The sequence below is a fragment of the Euprymna scolopes genome, chromosome 35 (assembly GCF_053919585.1).
Source record: "Euprymna scolopes isolate OS-2025 chromosome 35, ASM5391958v1, whole genome shotgun sequence".
Classification (NCBI taxonomy): Eukaryota; Metazoa; Mollusca; class Cephalopoda; order Sepiida; family Sepiolidae; genus Euprymna; species Euprymna scolopes.
This window is the reverse complement of record NC_136516.1, coordinates 45871744-45897272: the sequence shown is the minus strand read 5'-3', so window position 1 is coordinate 45897272 and position 25529 is coordinate 45871744. Positions and strand designations below refer to the sequence as shown.

At 33.6% G+C, this 25529-nt stretch overlaps 1 protein-coding gene and 1 pseudogene across 1 annotated transcript in view; one reads left to right on the top strand and one right to left on the bottom strand.

Moving 5' to 3' along the window:
- LOC145259858 (uncharacterized) overlaps positions 1 to 23458 on the top strand; it is a 1597463-nt gene extending 1574005 nt beyond the window's left edge. Inside the window, exons 18-22 of the mRNA XM_080117703.1 lie at positions 2380 to 2425; positions 13843 to 13913; positions 17550 to 18440; positions 21898 to 21963; positions 23301 to 23458. Of these exons, the coding sequence (XP_079973829.1) occupies positions 2380 to 2425; positions 13843 to 13913; positions 17550 to 18440; positions 21898 to 21963; positions 23301 to 23375 (1149 nt within the window). The 3' untranslated portion in view covers positions 23376 to 23458. The remainder of the gene's footprint in view (positions 1 to 2379; positions 2426 to 13842; positions 13914 to 17549; positions 18441 to 21897; positions 21964 to 23300) is intronic.
- Positions 9800 to 9980, bottom strand: LOC145260063 (U2 spliceosomal RNA; annotated as a pseudogene).
- Positions 23459 to 25529: the final 2071 nt, after the last annotated feature.

Below are 25529 nucleotides of genomic sequence, written 5' to 3'. Positions count from 1 at the left end.
TGGTCTTTGGTGTGGTTTCAAGTGAGGGCCACATCATGCCACCTCACATCTTTGAAGTCGGTTTGAAAGTCAACACCAAAGTGTACCTGGATGTGCTGAAGAGTGTGGTGATCCCCTGGTGCAATCAAGTGGCCGCTGGCAGACCCTGGGTGTGGCAACAGGACTCAGCGCTGGCCCACAAGCTTTGGCTTCAGAAGGAGTGTTACGACTTTGCACCCTTCTCTCACTGGCTCACCTCTTCCCTCGACCTGGACTTGCTAAATTAATTCGTTGGGTCATATGTCAAGAACATCACCAACATGACCTCCTACAACACCAAAGCAAGCCTGATCGCTGCCATTTGCCAAGTATTTACCACACTCCTGTCAGTGCTTGTGGAAAAGGTAAGCTCCCAGTTCCAGACTCGTATCAGGGTGGTGATTGAGGCTGAAGGCGGCTACATGGGATGTCAGCTCTTCTCCATAATCAAGTTACCTTAATTGATTTTTATCAATAAAAGTATTTTGGAAAAAGCTGTAGTGTTGTTTTCGCTCTAAAGTGATCCGTTTATCGTTCCACCCTGTATATATAAGAAGAAAATATATAAGAACTTTTAAAAATATGTGGCAGTTATGCTACACAGATATTTCTGCATTTCATCCTCATATATATTTTAAAAGCTTACTAGCCAGCTCTACTCATGTATTGAGCATTGTTGAAGTAAATACTGAAAATAAATGCATAAAATTCTATGTAGATGCATGAAGTTATAATATACTAGCGAAGGGTACCCGGCGTTGCCCGGGTTTTTGGGGGGTGGGTTAAAAAAAAGTAAGTATGAGGCTCGAACCCGAACCGTTGAGGCAAAGTTGTAAATTAAAGTGTGAAAAAAAAAAACGTGCAATGTTAACCATTGCCCCACCGCGATATGCTAACGGAAACACGTTTGAATTTATTTAATTAGTTGGATTTAGCAGGTTCCCGTTTTAATGAGTTAATGAGGTCAAGTTTGACTGCGGGATAGTATTCATTTACTGCTGAACGCTTTTTTTTTCCCACCCCCAAGATGTTATAGAAAAAGGCGAGCGACAAATGTTGAATATGTATCTTCCCGAAATCGAGCAAATTAAATAGACAGGCGAGCTTCGTTGTTAACTCTGAGATATTACGATTTATATGTGATATAAAAAGTTTTAAAAAGTTGTGAACCGACCGACCGCTTCTCTGAAAGAAGCCTTTTGTAGACACACAGAAAAAGCGAACATACATACATACATACATACATTTTCGCTTTTATATTTATAGATATAATTCTTAAAACTACAATTCATACCACATGTTCGAATATAAGGCGAGTTATAATTTTAGGAATTAGATCAATTAAAAAAAACTATAAATAAGTCCATTCTGAGTAATGCTAGACCTTCATGCTATGAAGGTTATCAAGTATTTCTATAGTGTTTAACTTTGTCTTACCGAAATCTAATCATAAAACGAACCACATTAAATGGCAACAATCTGTTTATTTCCGAAAACAAGTCGTTTTTTTTTTTGTACATTTTTTAAATTAAATATCTTTGCAATATCATTCTGCTTCATGGCACGTCGGATATTTCACACACATACATAGATACACATACACACGCGCATATATATATATATATATATATATATATATATATATATATATATATTTTTTTTTTATTACATTTTCACCCCAAACAAGGCACATTGCCACTTTGGTGTAGGGGGCTACTATCAGGGGAAACATCTACTGGGGTACTATGTAGGGATTAGGGCAGCGATATGTTGGTTCACGTTGCACTTGAACTTATGCATGTCAGTACAGTTGGGGAAGCAGTGACCTGGAATGGAATTCCAAAGTCTAGCAGTTCTGGGGAAGAAACTACTGGAGTAGAAAGATCTTTTACATCTAGGGATCTCTACAGTGTGGGGGTGGGATTTTGCAGCTTGTCGGGTCTGTCGAGGGTGTTCACGTCGTGGGGGCACAAGTGCTTGCAGTTCTTCAGAGCATTCACCATTATAATACTTGTAGAACAGGCAGAGGGATGCAACGTTTCGACGATGGGACAGAGGCTGAAGTTTAGATGCCACTTTAGGGCCTATCAGATTTGCGACTCTCTTTTGAACCCTGTCAAGGAGCGAGAGACTAGTAGCCGATGCACCGGCCCAAATATGATAGCAATACTCCATACATGGGCGAATAGTGGCCTTATAGAGGTACAGGATACTTTCGGGTGTTAGAAGTTTTCTAGCACGGTAGAGAGAGCCCACCTTCCTTGCAGCGGCCCTGGCAATGCCCTCGATGTAATTGTTCCAATTCATGTTTCCTGTGAACGTTATTACACACATGTTTTTTTATGTTTTCATTATTTTCAGCTTATTTCTGATGAGGATATTCCGGAACCAGCTACGGAGGATACAGGTAAATTCTTCCCCTTTCTATGTTTGTGCGCTTGTGCAAATGTGTAAGAGAATATATATATATATATATATATATATATATATATATATATATATATATATATACAGAGAGAGAGAGAGAGAAACAGACAGACAGAGAGAGACAGAGAGAGATACAAACATACATACATTACATATACATACATTATAATATTTATATAAATACATAATTATATATGTATATAAATACATAAATTATATATACAGTCCTGGTTAAAATCATAATACCACGCGTTTACGCATATTATCGAATTTTTAATCAAACAAATGGTTGAAACCATTGCCAAAAGGGAAAATATGATGGAAAAAAAATGAAATCTGCTTCATTCGAACCCTTAACCCTGATCTAATAATTATTTTTTTAAAAAACAAACATTTTCACCTGGTCAAAATGATAAGACCACTTTAATAAAATCGGCTAGTTTGGAAAAAATGAATACGAAAAGCTTTCTATGTTACTAAAAGCAACTTGTTAGTGGATAAAAAACATCTTACTAAATTATAACTGGCAAAAGCGAAACCATTATCAGAGTTTGAGAGAGGAAGGATCTTTGAGCTTAAGAGGGGTGGACTCTCCCATAGATCCATTGCAAACGAAGTGAATCATAGCAAAACGATCATCACAAAGAAATCTAGATCAATATGGGCACAAAAAGAGCCCAGGTCGACCAAAAAAAATAACCCCATTACTGGATCGCCGTATCAGAAGAAGTTTAAAAAAACTCCAGTATGAGCTCGTCGATTGAAAAGCCAAACAGCAGCAGAATATAGTCCTAAAACCATCAGAAGGCATCTGAAAATTAAGGGTTTCAGTCATTTAAAGCGACTGCAGAAACCCCGTCTTCTTGAACAGCACAAAACTAACCGACTTAAATATGCCGCCAAATACCAGCCTTGGGATGAAGAGAAGTGGGAAAATGTAATTTTCTCCGATGAGAAAAAGTTTAATCTAGATAGTCCAGATGGATTTCAACACTATTGGCATGATAAAAATTTGCCCAAAGAGACTTTTTCAACTCGGCATAGTGGAGGAGGGTCTTTAATGATCTGGGGTGCTTTCTCCTCAGCTGGGACCCTAAAGTGGCAAGTAGTGAAAGGTCGGCAAACATTATTGAAGTACATTTCAATGCTTGAAAATGCTTCTATCAGGACTGAAGGTCCACGTCTGTGTGGAAGAAATTGGATTTTCAGCAAGACAATACTGCGATACACACTTCTCAACAAGTACGAGAATACTTTTCTTCAAATAATATAGAATTGTTAGATCATCCAGCATGTTCTCCGGGCCTCAATCCCATTGAAAATCTTTGGGGATGGATGGCAAAAGAAGTGTTCCAGGATGGAACCCAGTATGATTCGATAAAGGAACTTTCTGATTCAGTTTTCAGTACATGGGATAAAATTCCTTCGCAACTGATAAAAAACTTAGTCGCAAGCATGCCGAAGAGAATTTTTGAAGTAATTCATAATAATAGAGGTTATACTAAATACTGAGACCCTTTTTAGTAATTTATAATTGCCTTTTGTTAGATAAATTATCAGTGTTCTTATCATTTTGACCAGGTGAAAATGTTTGTTTTTAAAAAAATAATTATTAGATCAGGGTTAAGGTTTCGAATGAAGCAGATTTCATTTTTTTTTCCATCATATTTTCCCTTTTGGCAATGGTTTCAAACATTTGTTTGATTAAAAATTCGATAATATGCGTAAACGCTTATTTTCTTACGTGGTCTTATGATTTTTACCAGGACTGTATATATATATATATATATATATATATATAAGGAACTTTGTGTGTGTGTCTCTGTGATTGAGTTGAGTTCATTCCTTATGGACTCGAAAACAGCTGAGTCGATTTTTATGAAATTTCATACAAATGCATTTTATGTGCATGGCAGTGTTCTTGGATGTGTTTTATATTTGAATGTCTTTGGTAAGTATGGATAATCGATAATCAAAATATTCCGATGAAAGAAGGAACAGGCGATTTTGACAAAAGTTAACACCTTATACAGCCTAACATCACAAATGCATTTGAGAAGTTTTATTACCACACAAGCCGAAAGGCCCGACATATAAAATCAACAGTAGTTTCTTTGATATGACAGGGGCACGTTCTAAATGAACGTTTCTGTTTAAAGCACAATTGCACCATGATACTTGACTTTTTCATTTTAAACTTAAATTCATACCATTATCATTGGACAAGCAGCAAGGCAAGACATATAAAATCAACAGTAGGTTCTTTTATAAGACAGAGAGACGCGTCCGAAATGAATGTTTCTTTTTAGAGCACAATAAAACCATGATAATTGGCTTGTACATTTTTAAACTTTAATTCCAGCCATTACATAAAAAAAAATTTCATAAAATCAATAGCAGGTTCTTTACAGCACACTACAATGTATTGTAGATTAAGTCACTGCATGGGGCGCATTGGAAGCTTCCTTACGGTGAACCTCCGACTAGAACTAAAATCGATTTGATTGAAAAAATGGGGAATTCACTAATTTCGATGATGATAAAAACATGTGAAACATTTGTTGATCATTATTCAATCCCGGGCAACGTCGGGTCTTGCTACTCGTATATATATATATATATATATATATATATATATATATATATATATATACTATAATAATTATTACATACCAACAGACACTAGTGTTTCATCCTTTCGGGAATCATCAGTGCAGGGTGTCGCGATTAACGCCAGTCGATAGATTCGAACCTGGCAACAAAAGCAATCTCTAGCTTCATTAGCAAGGGCCTAATCCATTCGGCTACCGTTAACTGCGAGAAATATTGTTGAAATTTAAACATTTATTTTTTAAATGCTTTTTAACGTCTGTCAGAGTGATCTAATCATTATATGATGATCTGCACATAAGAGCTAAATACGTTTGAAGCCAAAACTGCAACGCGAAATTTTTTATAAAATAAACTTGTTTATTTAAAAAAAAAATTTTATTGAAAAAAGATTGATGAAGGAGTTTTACTCCGAAATATATTTCTTAAAAAATAAACACTCGTTTATTTTATAAAAAATTTCGTGTTGCAGTTTTTGCTTCAAACGTATTCAATACGTATTTCATTTTATATATATATATATATATATATATATATATATATATATATATATATATATATATATATACAGTGATGATCATATTTATTGGCACGGTAAAATAAAAGTTAAATTTTGTCTAATAAATTCTAAAAAAGGGATTAAATTAAAGAAAATAACAAAGTATATTATGTATTTTTAACTGGCCTTTCCGATGCAGCAATCGGATTTTAGAAAAAATAAATAACAAAGGAACAACAAACATAATTGCAAAAAACCCTTGTACAAAATTTTCTTTCAGGTGCATAGGCTTCAATAAGGGAGTCTTTCTCGGACGACATGCTTTTAAACCAGCTCTCTTCAAAACTCTACGAACTGTATGTCGAGATACATTCACTCCAGAGGTGCTCTGTTCATCAACAATCTCCCCAACAGAGATCCTTGGGTTTTGTTTTACTTGTCGAACAATTTTCCGTTCATCTCTTGGGGAAAGAATCCTTTTTCTCCCTCTACCCTCTAAACTCATAACGTGGCCTTGCGATTTGAACTTGTTTATTATGGCTCTAACAGTGGATTTGGGAAGGTTTAGCTTCTTTGAAATCTTATCATAGCCCTCCCCATTGGTATGGCATGCTACAACAAGCTTCCTGACGTCTTCGCTGTGTTCCTTAGTTTTAACCATGGCGATTGAAAATTATAATTTAGTCACTTATAATAGTTTAAATAAATCGCTATCTAAAAATTATCTGAAAAAAATTATTCACTGAATTAGCGTTAAACAAGCATAATATGGCTATAAAAAGGTTCAGAAAGCACGTAAACCGGAAATTGATTGATATTATACTGATACTAAAAGAAAAACAAAGCCGTGCCAATAATTTTGAACAAGGGTTTTTTGCAATTATGTTTGTTGTTCCTTTGTTATTTATTTTTTCTAAAATCCGATTGCTGCATCGGAAAAGCCAGTTAAAAATACATAATATACTTTGTTATTTTCTTTAATTTAATCCCTTTTTTAGAATTTATTAGACAAAATTTAACTTTTATTTTACCGTGCCAATAAATATGATCATCACTGTATATATATATATATATATATATATATATATATATATATATATATATATATATATATATATATATATATTGATTGTTGGAGAGCTATTGGCTACACATTAGCAAACGTGTTTCAATGACCCCCTAGCAGGGAAAATCACCTCATCAGGCCAAAAACCATCCACGAAACTTTCAATAAAGACCATCCCTTTATATTAAAGTCAACTTTACAGGGTTGAACCATTCTAAAAAGAAAGAGGGGTACTAACAGTGGATGGTTTTTGGCCTGATGAGGTGATTTTCCCTGCTAGGGGGTCATTGAAACACGTTTGCTAATGTGTAGCCAATAGCTCTCCAACAATCAATATATTGCTCTGTTTCATGCATTGAGCACTCTTTGGAATGACATATTGTGTTGTTGTTATGAGTTACTGAAAAAATTCTACCAACAGTATAACAATATATATATATATATATATATATATATATATATATATATATATATATATATATATATATATATATATATATATATACAAAATGAAAATTACAATTGAATTTACCAAAATGATCCAAGATGGTCAAATTAAAGTAAATTATAAATATTAAAGAATTAATATTTATAAAATTATCTCAGGCAGATATAAAAGCTCGATAAAACCAAATAGGAATTAGAGCTTATAATATGAGCAAACAGTTAATAAAACATGTTAAAAAACACTTTGAAATGAGTTAAAAACATATTTAATCTGAAAAGGAAACACTAGATAAATGGATAGTCCTTAATCCACGGAGTTTCGAAGAAATACTTTCTTTCTCATCAGAGGGTAGGAATTAGCAAAATGCAGGATCGGATTTTGCATGCAGAAGTATTTGATGAAACAACAAGTAAGTCAAAGATCTTACTTGAAAACAAAAAAAGTGAAGCAGAGGGAATACGGTAAAGAAAAAGGTGATTACATACGAATGGATAGTCTGGTGGAAGATAAAAAATCCAGTGACGGTAAAATCCAAATGTAAAACTTCAAGAAAGTTAAAAGAATTTCCATTTGTACAAGTAAAATCCAAGGAAATCCCGTAATTGGAAGAAGATGGTCCATAATAATCCAAAGGCAGAAATCCATGGAATAATTCACAAAAATGTGTACAAGGAAAAAAAGAAAAGATTCCAATGATATTAATAAAAGAAAAATAAGATGTGCTTTTGACTCTACTTCCGAGACATGAATATAAATAAGAAAGATCTGGGAAGAGAAAGAAGAGAAAAAAAAATGATGATAAAGTTAAATATAAAATATAAAATAAAGGGAAACAAAATTCAAAATGACCCAGACAGGAAATGTTAAAAGCGCAAAAAAATATATAGGGCAAAATAATATAGGTCAACTGAAATGTACAGGTCATCACTTAAAAAATTGTCAGTAAGAGTTGTTAAACGACACTAAAAGGAAAATAAAAATAAATAAATAATAAATATATAGAAAATAAAGAATAAATAAATAAATTAAAAAAATATAAAAAAATAAAATATAATAAAAAATAAAATATAAAATATAGAATAAAATAAAATAAGAATAAAAATAAAAAAGTAAAAATTATTTAAGGGGAGAGGATGGCTGGTATCTGCAAATTCAGGAAAAAAAAAAGTAAATGCATATAGTAAAATGAAAGTGTGAGTAGATTGATATATTAGATAGATATATATATATGTGTGTGTGTGTGTGTGTGTGTGTGTTTTGATACAGGATAAATGACTAGAATGCCCAATTACACATGTAAGAGCATATTTGGTTACAAATAAACTCTATGCATTAATTCGATTGGTCATCAGTACCCGCGGGTTCAAAGAATCATTGGAAATGCAGCTTATCATGCTTAAGAATACAGTGTAGCCGTTCTTCAGCAAATGTGTTGAATAACCACTTTTCAGATTATCGATTAAAGAATGGTTAATCTTGGTATTTTTTCGTCCAATGGGCTAGATTTTCAGTTTACATGAAACCGTAGGTATGGATGGCTAATCTGACTAATGTATATCATTAATTGATATCATAATATTAATAAAATATATTTCATGAAATATTACAAATAACTATGCTTGCATATTTTCTTTTTAATCCTTTCTAAATTCCTAATTAATTTTAGAGTTCCGGGTTGGAACTGGCAGATGTATTTGCCGTACTCGTTTTCTGATAATGTATTTTGCAATGCCATATTTGATTTTTACATGTCTTTCAAGAAGCATCATGTTTCGTTAATACAATATTACATCCCTTTTTAAGATGGCGTCCAGAAAATTCTTCAATCGGGTCGGAATCATGGTACCTATTTACTTGCCGCCCCAGGGTTAGACATAAGGTCGATTTTTAATGTGGGGAAAATCTAGTTCCCCCAAAAGGGGGCACTCGGGATGGGAACAAAAATAAACATTGCCTCAATCTAGAAGGATTTCTCCTCAACTGATCAGGGTCAGAAAAGACGAAGTGTAGTATCAGAACAGATGGTATTTATTTGCTCCCCCACCGAGCAAATTAGGCACAAGGCCGATTTTTAATGTGAGGAGTGAAGGGAGGGGGAAGGGGAAAAGGGGACCAGCTCCCGAGAGGTGGGAAATGGGAGCTGGTTAAAGGTCAGGCATGTGGGGTTGCCCCCACATCTGGTCTTTGCTAGTCATAGCTAGTCATAGCTTGCAGTATCTGCCGGAACAGATGGTATTTATTTGCTCCCCCACTGAGCAAATTAGGCACAAGGCCGTTTTTAATGTGAGGTAAAAACCAGCTCCCCTAAAAGTAGGCAAAAAGGGGGCACTCTGGTTACCAAAAATAATAATTGCCCCAGTATAGAGGGTTTCCCCTCCATTGACTGGTACAAATTATCTTAAGTGCAGTATCTGCCGGAACAGATGGTATTTATTTGCTCCCCCACTGAGCAAATTAGGCACAAGGCCGTTTTTAATGTGAGGTAAAAACCAGCCCCCCTAAAAGGGGTCACTCTGGTTACCAAAAATAATAATTGTCCCAGTATAGAGGGTTTCCCCTCCATTGACTGGTACAAATTATCTTAAGTGCAGTATCTGCCGGAACAGATGGTATTTATTTGCTCCCCCACCGAGCAAATTAGGCACAAGGCCGATTTTTAAAGTGAGGAGTGAAGGGGAAATGGGGACCAACTCCCCGGGGAGTAGGGGAGCTGGATAGTGACAATTGGTATGAAGGGTTGCCCCTACATTGACCAAGGTCTTATATGTGGGGTCGCCCCCACATATGGTCTTTGCTTGCAGTATCTGCAGAACAGATACTACACTTTGATCTCGGCCAAAAGGCCAACATTGTCTTCGTAGTATCAGAACAGATACTACACTTTGCTCCTAGCCAAAAGGCCAAGAGGCAAAGTGAAGTTCCCGAATAATGGTTATATGGAAGGAATGAAATCGAATTACATATTATCTAACTATGCAGCGATCTACTAAAATAGTTGACGGACAAGAATAGCATTGTGTAGGAAGAAAACTATTAATGACAAAAACTGAGAAAGAGACTGATTGTAGAGAGACGGGCCTCTTTGGCCAGATGAGTCCTGTGAACTTATTAGGTTGTTGCAAAAATAATGTCTTTTTTTTTTTTACGTACATATATATATATATATATATATATATGTGTGTGATAAAAAACGACACTATTTTTGCACCAACCTAATATATGAAAATGAGATCAAAAGAAATGGACTTAATTTGGTTCAATGAGAGGGAGGTGGTAACTTGGCGGGCAATGTCAACGATTTTGGATGTGGCAGATTTGTTTCTAGTCTAGGCTGGAGAGAATTAAATTCGGTTTGAAACGAAACACTTTTTATTATAGAAAATCAGACCATCTCCGAGATTTTTGTGCTGACATATTAAAAACATTACAATAAAAAAAAAACGGCCTTATGCCTAATTGGCTCTCGTGAGGAAGCAAATAAATACAGCTGACACTAGTGTAGGACATGATTAATCGGAATCGGAAACCGGAAAAATCGGAACATTTTATGCAGTCGGAATCGGAATTGAAATCGGAAAAATTGGGACTTTTTTTCTGATACGAAAAACGATTCTTTTAATTGTTTTGTTGATTCTTTTGTTTACCGTTAAAACTAAAATGTATACATCAACCCAGCACACATTCATTTGTTACGTTTGAAAAAAATGTATGAACATTAGATATCTCCACGGCGGTGTGTAAAACGTCAGCATTGAACACATTAATAGCGACGTCATTATTTCGTGTGTTTGTGTCAATTTCTATGGATGGGCATTCGCGTTATAATGGTTAATGGAAGTAACATTTTTTTTTTGTTTTTTGTTTTTTTGCTATGGATAAAAAACAATATAAGACTTACCGTTTGTAAAACAAATACATTTTTATTAACGAACTACGCAGTCGAGAGTTAATAAAATTAATTTTAACGTCTTCTGTTGACACTTATTATCTAAAAATAATATCTAAAGATAATGTTGCTTCCAGGCAACTTAATAACTAAAAATAATGTTGCTTATAGGCCTCCGTACTTTTTTTAAAAAGGCGCAAAATATAAGGATCACCCTTTATCCATTTAAATAATAAAATCCAAACGAAATTTTTAGGCCAATTTTGGATTTACAATTTCTATTATCTCAATAGTCTTATATTTTCTGATATGAATATATTTTTTATATTATTGGAAACCTATTATTAAAAAAAATCTGTTTAAACTTCATATCGCATAATATTTGAATTTAATATCATTTTTAATATTTATTTTTAAAAATAATTATTTTTTAGAATTCTGTTTTTTTTGTTGTTGTTGTAATTCAAATAATTATATTATCGAGTAAAAAATTATTAAGAAAAGTGTTGTTTTTTTAAGCATAATAATATTGATTTTATGTCCAATTTTATTCACAACATTAAGGTAAGTGAAAAAAATAACAGGATTATGTATATATATATATATATATATATATATATATATATATATATATATATATATATATATATATATAACGATTTTTAATTATTTTCAGCTTTAAAAAAATGTTTAAATTTTTATCGACCTACATTTATTTTGTTTAGTTTTTGTAACATAAAATATGGGGGGTAGAACACCTAAAATATATTTCCTCTAATATATTTAACGAAAGCTACTTTTATTATGTAAGTTTATTTAATAATGAATAAATATCAAAATTTTCAAGAAGATATGACTAATATTTGATTTTTGCCAGATTTTTAAAACACGGGTATGTCTACGGCTTCAAAACCGTCATTACACAGGATCGTTGTTTTAAAGCGTCGATAATGTAAACACGATTTTTGTCTCGCATTTTCATTAGTTTTGTGTGCTGTAAAAAAATTTTTTTTAATATTAGCAGTTTATTTGAAGCTTCTTCTTTTAAATGGCAAAAAAAGTTAGGATGATAATATTAAATTAAGTTACAATTACATCGTGTTACATATAGCGGGTTAAAACTGTGGTGCGCGTTGGAGGTACCATTATTTATTGTTATTTTTTATTAACTGAAAATGTTAATATTAACTATTTATTTCAGTTTTTAATTTATATTTGATTTGTTTTCTTTAATAATAGATTTTCTGGTCCAAGGATGTACTGATATCTAGCAAGTTGGTTTTAAATGTTGCATAAAGATTCGACAATTCTATTCATTTTCAGTTCGTGAGAGGGGTATCTATCTCCATACTTTCCCTTAAACACGGCAATTGAACTTATATAAGGACATAATGAACATGTTACGTAGAGTTTTATGATAATCTGAAAAATAAATAAATAGATGCAACTCTGTAACTAAAGATTTAGAGTTTTGAAAGAATCAGAATTGGTAATTATATCGGAATCAAGAATTCAGAACAGAATCAGTAATTGTATTGGAATTGGAAAAAAAATATAAGAATCATTCCACCACTAATTGATACCCTTTTCATAGCATGGGGTGGGGCATCTGCCACTGATTCTTTAATATTTCAAAACTAAATGAGATACAGAAAGTTCCAATGCAGAAACCTTTTTTCATTCTTTTCCTGGTTTGGTTAAATGTAGTAAATAGGCGGAAGTTGGTTGTTCAGTTGCATTGCTGATCCAGGCTTAAGAGAATTGAATTTGAATGTAAAATATCCTATTAATAAAAAAATAAATAAAATAAAATAAAATTAAAATTAAAATAAAAAAAGAGATCATAAATCCGCAACTTTTGTGTTAATCGCTTTGCCATGAGAGGACGCCTGTCATTGGGTCTTAATCCAATTTTCTCCCACAATTTTTATTGTAGACTTACACGGTAGCGGAGGCGTCCGATCTTGCCAGTTGTAAAATGCGCTTAAATATATTTTAATTCATGCAGACTCCGTATTTGTTATTATATAGCCAATTCTCTAGTAATCATTATAAGGTCTATGACAAAAGACTATTCTTATCATTGTTTTGACTCTTGAGTATATATCCGACACAGACACAGTTAATCAACCGATAACCACACCACTCTATATAAAAGCATATAAGATATCGATGGATACACACTCGAGAGTCAAGACATTGAAAAGAATATGCTGTTGCCCTAGCCCTAATCATTATATTGTACCTAATATATAGCACTGATTTCAAAAGTAAAAAAAAAATACTTGGGTGCCATCAGCTAGAATCGAAACCAAAACATTTCGCACTCCAGCCTCATTCCTTCATGCCCCAGCCGCTTTATTTACCGTTTGAGTTTACCAGCTAGAAAAGAAATATTTAAAATGAAACCAGTTTTAGTTATAACTAGCAGTTCAGCCCAGCTTTGCTTGGACCCTATGTACTGCTCATAACTTGCCCTCCGAGTAAGATTTCAAATGTTTAGACCAAAATTTGTCTGTGTAATTTCGTAGAGGGAAGTAGAAACATGCCGGCAAGTTGAGATGAACAGCCGCATTTCAAATTGCCGACTGCTGTACAAAGATTTTACTCCGTATCAGCTATCCTCGGTGTACGCTTACTATTCCCTGTTAATTTCAGTGCTATTTGACCTGTAGTTTACGAGTTTATTGGTTAAATATTTACACAGTCAGATACGCGTCTACTGTTTTATTTATGTAAATGAGAAGAGGTGTATAGAACCCCTGTGAAGAGAGAGATTTTCCCATTCTTTTTTGTTCTGTCCTTATTGTTCTCATATGCAGTCGTTTGAACGAGAAAAAAAGATCTACTCTGAATAAACAACGAAACTTTCTTGTTTCTCTATTTAGATGATTTTGAAAAAGAAAACGTGGACGAACTGTTGACCAAATTGACGGGCAACAAGCAATACATAAAAAAGGTGAGTCAGTAGTTTTAGGGTTTGAAGTATCAGAAGTCTTTAAGCTAATAACGTACATAAAATATACATTATATATTATACTAGCGGGGGTACTCGGCGTTGACCGGTTGTTTGGAGGTGTGTGTGTAAGGGGGGGGGGTAAAGTAAAAATAAGCGGAGTAATAACCCTGCTTAAATATTAAAATAAAAAACGATGTTAAACTTCTGTGAAAACTCGGCAAAACCCAAAAAAAAAAAAAAAAAAAAACAGCAAACAAACGTAAAACTTCTTTAAAAAAGAAATCGGAAAAACAAAAAGCAAAAATCAAGGGAAAAAAAATGAACGTGTTTTGAAAAACGAAAAAAAAACACACACACACTCAGCGATAAGCGGAAAAAAAATGACATAAATAATCCTTCGATTCACTTAAGTCCAATAGTACATTTCATCCAGTAGAAAATGAACGTTAAAATTCCATCCCAGTTTTTTTAATCAACTACAAAATGAAATAAAGCAAAAGAAAAAATGGCATAAATAACCCTTCGAATCGGTTAAGTCCATGGTGCGTTTCATTCAGTAGAAAGCATAGAACGAAAAAGAATGTTAAAATTCCATTCCAGTTTTTTTAAGCAACTAAGAAGTAAACAAAATCCAAACCGGTGTTTCTTTGTACTGTCCCTTGTGAACGATCCCGCAATGGTGTAAATGGTGGCGAGGGAAGGAGGAATTTATTAGAGAGAAAAGATTTTACAATTTTCATTGATTCTAACCGATTTTGGCCGTGTACTCTCAGCAGAAAAAATATAGGAATCTACGATTATCGAGAAAGTGTAGAGGTAATAGTCCTATAACACACCTCAGATAATGTGCTGCAGTTTGTGCATATTACATTTGCATGAAATGTCTTGATTTTCAATCCTATTAAGGTCAAAATCAGAGGGGAAAAAATGAGTTCATTTTATATATATATATATATATATATATATAGGGATATATATTTATAATAGAATAATTTTATATATATATATATATATATATATATATATATATATATATATATATATATATCTGTGGAAATATAATATATGCCACTTCCGTTTTCCTGCTTTCCGGCTGACTACAATATGGTTGTGTTCAAGTCTAAAGTAAATAAGTTCTTGATGAGCCGTTCCATATAAGTTATCAAATTTACCAAATTTTCATTACTAATGATTACTATATTGTCCAATTTCTACTGTACACTCTTTAACCCTTTATCCTTGAGTGGCCTCTGGGCCTTGATAATGTGGTGATGCCTATGTAAAAAAAAAATCAAAAAAAAAATCCTTATTTAAAAAGCTCGATATAATTACAGAGCAATATAGTGAATAAATGACAAAAGACTATATTCCAAAGTTCATGATTCTAACCATCTTATAATTCATTCCTTTAATTCAGTTGACCTTTACAATTCTTAACAGTATCTATTTCGTAGCGCAAAATCAATCACTTAATTTTTATATTAATCAATGAATCTATTATGCCCTTAACTCATCAGAAGAAATAGCAACAATCAATCTGTCAAAAGGGAAGAAAGTGCGTTTTGACATGATTAAAATCCGAAAATTGGAAGAGAAGCTGTAAATATCTTATATTATGTTATCATTACGCCATTTTAAAATAAAATGGCATAATGGAAAGATATTATAAGGTACTAGCGAGGGGTACCCGGCATTGCCCGGGTGTTTGGAGGTGTGTGTGGAAACTCCAGGGGTGGGGGGTTAAAAAAAATGTTTTGGTAGGTAAGTATGAGGCTCGAACCCGAACCGTTGAGGCAAAGTTGTAAATTAAAGTGTGAAAAAAAAAAAAGTGCGACGTTAACGATTGCCCCACCACGAGATGCTAACGGAAACATGTTTGAATTTATTTAATTACTTGGATTTGGCAGGTGCCCGTTTTAATGAGTTAATGAGGTCAAGTTTGACTGTGGGATAGTATTTCATTTACTGCGGGAACGCTTCCCAAGATGTTATAGGAAAAAGACTAACTCACATGCGGCGAGCGACAAATATTGAATATTTATCTTCCCAAAGTCGAGCAAATTAAATAGACAGGCGAGCTTCGTTGTTAACTGTGAGATATTACGATTTATATGTGATATAAAAAGTTTTAAAAAGTTGTGAACCAACCGACCGCTTCTCTGAAAAAAGCCTTTTGTAGACATACAGAAAAAGCGAACACACATACAAACATACATTTTCGCTTTTATATTTATAGATTTTATTCAGTTTCTTTTCCAATTTTCGGATTTTGATCATGTTAAAACACACTTTATTCCCTTTTGACGGATTGATTGTTGCTATTTCTTCTGATGAGTTAAGGGCATAATAGATTCACTGATTCAGAAGTCAGATTATGTAGGTGCTAATCTGCGATAGGTTAAATTTAGTTTCTTTTTTTTTTTCCGGGAATTTAACCCTCAGGCTACGCTGTCTGTTAATTTTTTAACAACTAGTTTTTACTATTACAAACAACTGCAAAAATGGTGTCTTCAAGCACTGTGGAATTCTTCTTTGCCCTAACTGCATTAATCAATGAATGAAACCCATGCTTGAAACACATGTTTGAATGTTTGTATTGTTTTGTTTTTTTTTTATAAAAATGTTTGTATTGTTTTTTGATAAGAAAAAATTCTTTTTCAAAGACCCTAGACTTGATCTTATGTGATGTGAAAAAATTCGCACCCATCGTAGCCCAACGGTTAAACTGATTTTTTATTTTTATTTTTACATTTTTTTTATTCAAAGCTTCTTTAGACTATATATATATATATATATATATATATATATATATATATATATATATATATATATATATATATATATATATATAGGAGAACAATAGGAATGGGAATGAAGTCACAAAAACTATATATTGGTAAATATAGATTGGTTTATTTATTCAATAAGGGAATACAAACAATTAGTTGGTGGATAGAAGGGACTCTTTATGCCAAGGCATTTCGAAGCCTAATGCTTCTCATCAGAAGAATAGAGAAGATGCTAGGTAACATAGTGGGAATGCGGTGTCTAGCGTGGGATTCATTAGGAACGAAATAGATCAATTAAAATTATACATGATGTTGGGCGGAGTTTTATCGAATTAAATTTAAATTTAAGGAGGGGCGTATTGTATAGAGTGTAATGTAGAAAGGTGTGTAGGGTCTTTATCATAGTCTTAAATGTATGTAGTATAGGTTTTAGGGCTAAAGTGGAGATATAGTGTGGATGGGTGGTAATTCTATTTTATCGGTGTGTAAGATGTCTATTGTCTATGTAGGGGCATTTTTTTGATAGATGCATCCGAGATGACAACAGCACTATGAAGTGGTGTATGATTTTGGGAGGGGTATTGTGATGATGATTTAAGGCGAAAGGGCGAATGGGTGTGTTCTAAGCAGGGTTGAACAAGAGGGATTACATGGGGCGTCATGCTCCAAGATTTTAATTTAGTATGACTTCATTTCCCACTCCTATTGTTCTCTGATATAAGCTCCAATGGTTGAGCTTTATATTGTCCAGATAAGTCTCCTCTTATAGAATTGAGCTCACTCTTTTCTTCTAATGCACTAAGCTATTTATATATATGTAATCAGTTGTTCTTTCTATTCCAATTAGTTACCGAGTCAAGACAATTGGCAAGATGTCCAAGATAAAAATGTTGACAATCTGTTACAAGAGAATCTCTACCCGATGGAAAATCAAGAGCATTTCACCAACAAAATCAACGTGGTTAGTTCTGAAATAATTCCGGAAGAAGATATGAATCTGAAAGACGAGGTGGTGATTGTTCAAGAACTGAAGAACCTGAAGGAGCAACACGCTCTCTTGCAGAGCAACTACAACGAGCTGCTGAGTGAACGAGACATACTGCAAGAGCAATATGAAATCTTGCAAGAAGAAAGGAATCGACTTGATCTGACTCAACAGAGACTGAAGCAGGAGAACGACAAGGCCACGAAACAGAACTGTAATCTTCTAAACATGAAAGATAATTTGAAACAGGACCTGGAGGAGATGACCCAGCAGAAGAACGATCTCCAAGAAGAGTATGACCTTCTATGTAAGAAGACGGAACTCTTGGAGAAAACCGTGGAAAAACTGAGCAGCGGATTGGACGATGAGAAATTGACCGTATTGCAACTAGACAATAGCCTTTTGGAGGATCAGTGCCGAAAGCTGTTGGTAGAGAAAGACATTCTCGAAGAGGCGAATGCCGAAATGAAAGAGGAACACAACGCCATTGTTAAGATGTTAGATTTCGAGAAGCAAGAGCTCCAAGCGGAAAAGGTGAAACTTGCAGAGAAACTTGAAGAAATGAATATGACGACACTCACCATGCAAAAAGAGCACAGCATGTTGCAGCAGGAAATACATTTCTTGAAAAGTCAGAACGAAGACAGACAAAGTTCTATTCCGGATGTCGACAATTCCAATTTAAACTCAGATGTGAATTCCAAGATCCAACTGCTTAAAGATGAAATTAGCAGACTTCAGCATCAATCGATTGTAAGTATTTCTTTGCTTTTATTTTTAACTTTCGGGGTGGGGGCGCCCAACGTTTCCTAGTCATAAAAAAACTAGGGACTTGGTTACCATCAGCCAGAAGCGAAAACAAAAACCAACTTTTGTAAGCAAAAAAAAAGGAAAAAATTACAGCGTGCTGGGCATGAACTCGCATAACTTTAGTAAGTAAGCGAATGCGTTATCGATGGAATTACGAGGACACAGATGCTATCATGTTGCAAGTTTAGCTTTTTAAAAAGGAAGAACATAACAATGGTTTATGCATGTGCGGTTTGAAAACCATGTCCAAAGTAAGGTTCTTATCTGACCATCCTCTTCAAACAAAACGACATTTCTACACAAAATAATTGACGATTTTTAAAATTTTTTCGATGTTATGTGTCTGAGAGATCGCTCTTTTTAACGAATTTGTGCCTGTACGATGTGGATGACAAAAGTTTTAGTGGACATACACACAAACACACACACTAACACAGACATTTGCCCTTAATAGACTAGTGGGGGTGCCTAGCGTTGCTCAGGGTGTTTGGAGGTGTAAAAGAAGGGAAAAAAAGTGTTAGTTGGCAGGAAGGTTTGAACCCGTGACACGAAGGGAAAAAACCTGAGATGTTACCACTTTGCTACGATGACAATGGAAGTGAAAAGCATTTAAATTTAGCAATATCAATGAAAAGCTGTTGACTGACTGGAGTTGGTGAAGAAATGAAATCTCTCGTGATATTTATTTTCTTCACCATAAGGTCGTGCTCAGCTCCCAAGTGCCCAAATGAATAGCAATTGTCTGATATGAGGGGTTGTCCACACGGTGATCAAAGCTAATTGCTTTCTGGACGCCTGGCCCGAAAGACCAAGAACATGCCTTCGCTTTCGATTTAGTTTTGTTTTTATACCAAAAACACAAACAAACACGCAAGAAGGGAGAATAGCGGGAATTTTATAAAATAAAAGTCACTCAAATAAAAGATGGACGATCTCCTTTTGTAAATTGGAGATATTATAATCTAGGGAGTATATAAAAAGTTCTAAGAAATGGTACCCGCCCCCCGAGGGCCCCCACCCCGAAAAAAGCCGTTGCTGGACATACAAAAAAAGTGCGCAGACACACAAACACACACATTTTCTCTTTTATATAATAGATGGTCTTTTTTTTACACTTGTTTATCCCCAACAAGGAATATTGCCATTTGAGCATAAGGGACTACTATTTGGGACACTGTCTACAGGGGAATATGTAAGGAGATGAGCAAGATTTTTGTTCACATTACATTTAAACTTCTGTATGTCAGTAAAATCAAGGAAGCAGGAAGTTGGGAGGGAATTCTGAAATTAAGCCGTCCAGGGGAGGAAGCTATTAGAGTTTCTGACATCTAGGGACCTCTATGATGAAGGGTCGGGATTTTGCTGCTGTGTGTTTGTCAGGGTATGTATATTGTACAAGTGCTACGAGTTCATCAGATCATCTTCCATTAAATTACTTGTAAAAGAGGCACAGCAATGCAACATTGTGGTGATGGGACAGAGGTTGGAGCTTGGTTGATAGTGTGAGACCTATTAGATTGTAGACTCTTTTTGGATCCTTTCTAAGAGGGAGAAAATAATGGCAGCAATACTGCATGCACGCGCTAATGGTGGCTTTGTAGAGACACAGGATACTCTCAGGTGTAAGTAATTTTCTAGCACGATACAGGGAATCCACCTTCTTTACAGCAGCCTTTGCAATGTCACCGATGTAATTGTTCCAGTTCATGTATCCTGTGAATGCTAAGGCAAGGAGTTTGAAGGATAGGCTCTCAGGTAAGGTGGTTGAGAAGGCTTATTGTAATTGCTAAAGGGAAGAAACGTATCCTTGGTATTATTACAATAAATATTATCATCCATTCATGCTCCCATTTCACCAAGGACTGGAGGTCGTTTTCTAAGGTTTCTGTCATTGCCTTGGATATGTGTACATTCGTTTTTCCTTTCAGGCCTGTTATAGAGCATTGCATTATCAGCTACTAATGGTTTGGAGTGAAGTTCAGTAATTTTTGCAGAAATCAGCATTCGTTTGTTTTATCTTTATTTTTTATAACTGATTCTACATTAATAATTATTATCGACCTTATTACTCTTGATATTTTTTTATTTTTGATATTTTTAGCAGTGCTGTGAAAACCTCCTTACGAGTATATTTGATAAGTGGGAGGAGAGTAACAATAAATATTGTTATATCGGCGTTATTCTGGAGCAAAATATTGTCATCTATATTATACTAGCGGTTTGTATACCATATATGAAAGGCTTGTCTAAAAAACTTCAACGAATATGTAATCCATATGACATCAGGATAGTATTCAGGAGTGATTCAACTCTTGGGAAACAGCTTGTGAGAGTCAAGCCCCCTACAGAAAAAAAAAAATCATGACTAAGAACTGTGTATATGAAATCCCCTGTAAATCTGGAAAACTATACAAAGGTGAAACGTGTCGTCGAATGAAAGTACGGTTAGAAGAACATTGAAAAGCCGTAGTATGTGGAGAGACTGAAAAGTCAGGTATAGCTGACCATATCTGGAAGGAAAAGGGAAACCATCTACCACTATGGAACGAAGTAAAAATTAGAGACAGAGAGGAACGGTAGAGAATAAGACAACTGAAAGAAGCAGCACATATGCTGGGGAATAACCAACTACTAAGTAGACCTAGTATACAATTCAATACGATATGGGAACCAGTAATTATAAACAATAGATAATATATATGAGTAATAAGTAAAAACATTAATATATACAAGTAATAAGTATAGAGATAGATATACGTTAATATATAGTAATAATTAGTAATAAATGGTGATTTTACAACTAGAAATAAAAATAGGTTTAAGGCTCCTTAAATTCATACTAGAATACTAAAAAAGTGATATTCTCCTGAAGGTTGATGGTTCAATTCTCAATGTGGGCGATCGAAAAATACGATTATGAATTACTTAGGACCTCTATCCAGTCATGGCTGACGGAACAAGAGCATGCTACCCCCGTGAAGTAAATAAAGGGTTCCGCTCGAAATTCCGTCCAAATTCCCGAGTACGACAGAAACATTCCCGAGTTCGACAAAACACACCTGAAGAAGGTCGGAGGTTACATCGACTGAAACGTTGTGAAAATCACACTCAAGATAAGAATTAGTAGTTCGATGAATCCAAATAATACAAAAATTATGCCACATTTTCCTTTATTCTGATTGCCTTTTTTTTTTTTTAGTTTTTTTTTTTTTTTTTTGGTTGATCTTTTAACAAGCAAATTACCATGAGGGAAATAATCACACACACCCTCCTAAAGAAAAAGAAAGACAATGAAAGAAAAAACTAAAAAAAAAGAATAAGAAAAAAACATTTTTTTTTCAATTTTTCTACTAGTTATGCCGCTTCCTACCAAACTCATCCTAAAATTATTTTTTTACAGGAAGCAGAGAAGAAATTCGGAGAAATCGTTGAAAATTATCGTCTTCATTTGATAAGTGCAATTCAGGTTTGTACCAAATTCCCTCCCTTCTTTCCTTCTTTGTCTTCGTCATTAATTGGACAAGAACCTTCCATCCACACTATCGTGTTGCTATTGATTAAGTTTGAGAATTTTAGCTTCCTCAATCGCATTTACTATTTTCTTACGATTCCACCAGTGAAAGTTATTAGTCGACACGAGTTCAAGGTCTATGAAATAAAAGTTAATATGGTCGACAGTAGTTGAGGGCGACCTGAAGGCCACTTTTTTCATTGGCTACAACACCGAGATGTAGGGGAAAGCATGACGTTTTTTTTTGGGGGGGGGATTATTCCTTTCAGCAGACAGCACATATTAGCTTGGGACTTTCGCCCCAGGCCCAACGTGAGTATTACAAGCTATATTTCTCTTCAAACTCCTACTTGCTTCCACTTGCTGTACTCAAACGAACATTCTATCTTCACACAAGAACATCTGTCTCTCTCTTTCTCCTTCAACAGGCCTGACCTATATCTAATTGTCGGATATTTAATCTTCGTTCCCACACAACGAACTCTTCACGACTGTTATAAATACACGTGCGCGTACGAACAATGAACTCACATACTAATACGTTTTTATCTATGACGCTCTTACTAACACGTTTCTCTCTTGTACTCTTCTGCTAAACGCCACTAACGAAGATAACAAATAAAGTTTGTTTATTAATATAGAATGAAACTTCCATTTTGTTGTTGTCTCATTTCTATAGATACGTTGAACTGGGTTATTATGGGGGCTATGAGCAGAAAATATTCTTATCATTGTTTTGACTCTTGAGTATATATCCGACACAATTAGACACAGTTAATCAATCGATAACCACATCACTATCTAAAAACATATAAGATATTAGCTATTACATCGTCTAGTCGAAAACACTATCAATAATTCCCCCAACTCTTTATCTGTGATTAAACCTAGACGTAGATTCCATAAACAAAGCTTCTTTCTTAGAACTGCACGCCTGTGGAACTGTCTTCCGTTCTCCTGCTTTCCAGCTGACTACAATATGGTTGTCTTCTAGTCCAACGTAAACAAGTTCTTGATGAGCCGTTCCACTTAAGTTAACGAATTTACCAAATTTCCATTACTAACGATTACTATATTGTCTAATTGACTACTGTACACTCTTTAACCCTTATCCTCGAGTGGCCTCTGAGCCTTGACAAGTGGTGATGCCCATGTATAAAAAAAATGATATATACTGGAGAGTCCAAATAATGAAAAGAATATTCTTTTGTCATAGCCCTAGTTATTATAAGCAACTTTTCAATTTTATTTAATTCGCAATATTAGAGTTTGTTTTTTTCTTTTCTTTCCAGGGCTTCATTGATCCAGATGTGGAAAAAGCCTTGTATAGCATCATAGAACTTCGCAGACTGGAATTCTGTTGCTGAAGAATTCGCAAACACAGAAGCAACCGGCATCAGAAGATTTTGACATTCCATGAAACTACATTTATCAGATTCTCTTTAGTGTTATTATTATTAATATTATTAATATTATTAATATTATTATAAGTAGTAGTAGTAGTAGTAGTAGTAGTAGTAGTAGTAGTAGTACAAATGTATTTTATATATATATATATATATATATATATATATATATATATATATATATATATATATATATTCCAGGTAGAGAGATATCAAAAAACGAGGAGTAATTGAACTTCAACAAAGGTCGTTGATAGTACTCAATCAAAGAGAGCAAATTATATTTTTCTTATTATTCTTTATGTAAATCATATCTTGCTACGATGTGCAGACTGTTTCGATCATTCGTTTCAATTTATAGTTTTAATAAGATTTTTTTAACCTCGATCTATGCCAGTCATGGCAAAGTATATCTCCTCTAAAATTAAAAATGGTTTGAATCATTTTTAATTTTTTAATTTTGAATTTTTCTTGCCTGGTGAGATGTATTATGATCGAAACGGTTTGCAAGGTATAACTGTATTTACATAAAGTATAATACATATATATATATATATATATATATATATATATATATATATATATATATATATATATATAGTCAAGGGTGTGATTTCCATATAGAAACGTTGTTTTGATTTGAATAAAATAAAATACGCATGAAGTGCACTTGAAATCCAAATCACAACGTAATATTAGGAAAATAAACAAATATTTTACTTGTTTGAAATTTATCACAAATATATTTTGGAGTTACACACCATCTTCAGTGTGTTGCTTTCTTCTTCTTCTTTTTTCCTTTTTTTTCTTTTATTTTCCTTTTTTTCCTTTTTTTTCTTTTGTTTTCCTATTTTTCCTTTTTTTTTCCTTTGGCAAGAAAGAAGGAAAAAAGAAGAAGAAAACAAATTACTAAAGATGATGTGTAGTTCCGAAATATATTTATGTTATAAATGTCAAACAAGTAAAATATTTGTTTATTTTCCTAATATTACATTGTGATTTGACTTTCAAGAGAACTTGATATGTATTTTATTTTATGTATATAACAGAAATTCTTTAAAAGAAGACTTATTTGGATAATAAGCAAAGCTCAGCATTTGAGATGGAGCTTATATAGAGGAGGAAAGAGGAAAAAACAACAATATAAAAATATATACTAATGCATATAAATTTAATCATTCATTCAATAGGGAGATTACATGATAAGGGGTACGGGATATATATGCTCTTTATACCAAGGTATTTTGAAGCCTAATGCTTCTCATCAGAAGTGGAGTACTTAGGAACGAAATGTACTGAGACATTATTTCATTCTTACTATGGGTATCGCTAGATGTCAAATTTCTAATATGTTACCTAGCACCCTTTCTCATCTTTTGATGAGAAGCATTAGGCTTTGAAATACCTAGGCATAAGGAACATATATATCCAATTCCCTTAATCATATAATCTCCCTATTAAATGAACGATTAAATTTATATAAATTAGTATATATCTTTATATTGTCGTTTTTTTCCTTTTTCCTTCTGTATATATATATATATATAAGTAGGTTGTAGTTTGCTTGAAGCATTGTTGAAGAAAATTATAAGGTAAAATTAAAAGCCAAGAACAATGCGAGATTTTCTTTTTTATATAGAGTAAAATTAAATGAAAACAAAAGAAATAAATTTCTTTTTTTTTTGTTGTTTGTTTTTTCTTTTTCACACAAATTTTAACTCTAAACAACAGTAATTTTTTTTTTTCGGTTGTATTCAATGGTGTTATAAATCTCAATATATTTCAGACTTATTAGTCTTTTTTCAAGAGAAGGCAGCGGAAGAGTGTTCAAAATTGGAAAAGCAGCCGCAGAGTTTGCCACGTGATGCCGCGAAATATAGAACAAAAAATGACGTTAGGAGAACGTTAAAATAAATCAGTTGATGTTTGAAATACTTGTTGCGTTTGTGAATCAAGGGAGATGACTATTCAAGCGAGGTTTTTTTTTTAATTATTGTTTTTCTTATGTTTTAAACTTATATTATAAAAGCGGAGCTCAATTCCAGTCTATTGTTTAGTGTGGGAGTATTTTTTGAAATAATTAAAGATTCGAGGATACGAAGTTGACCTACGTTT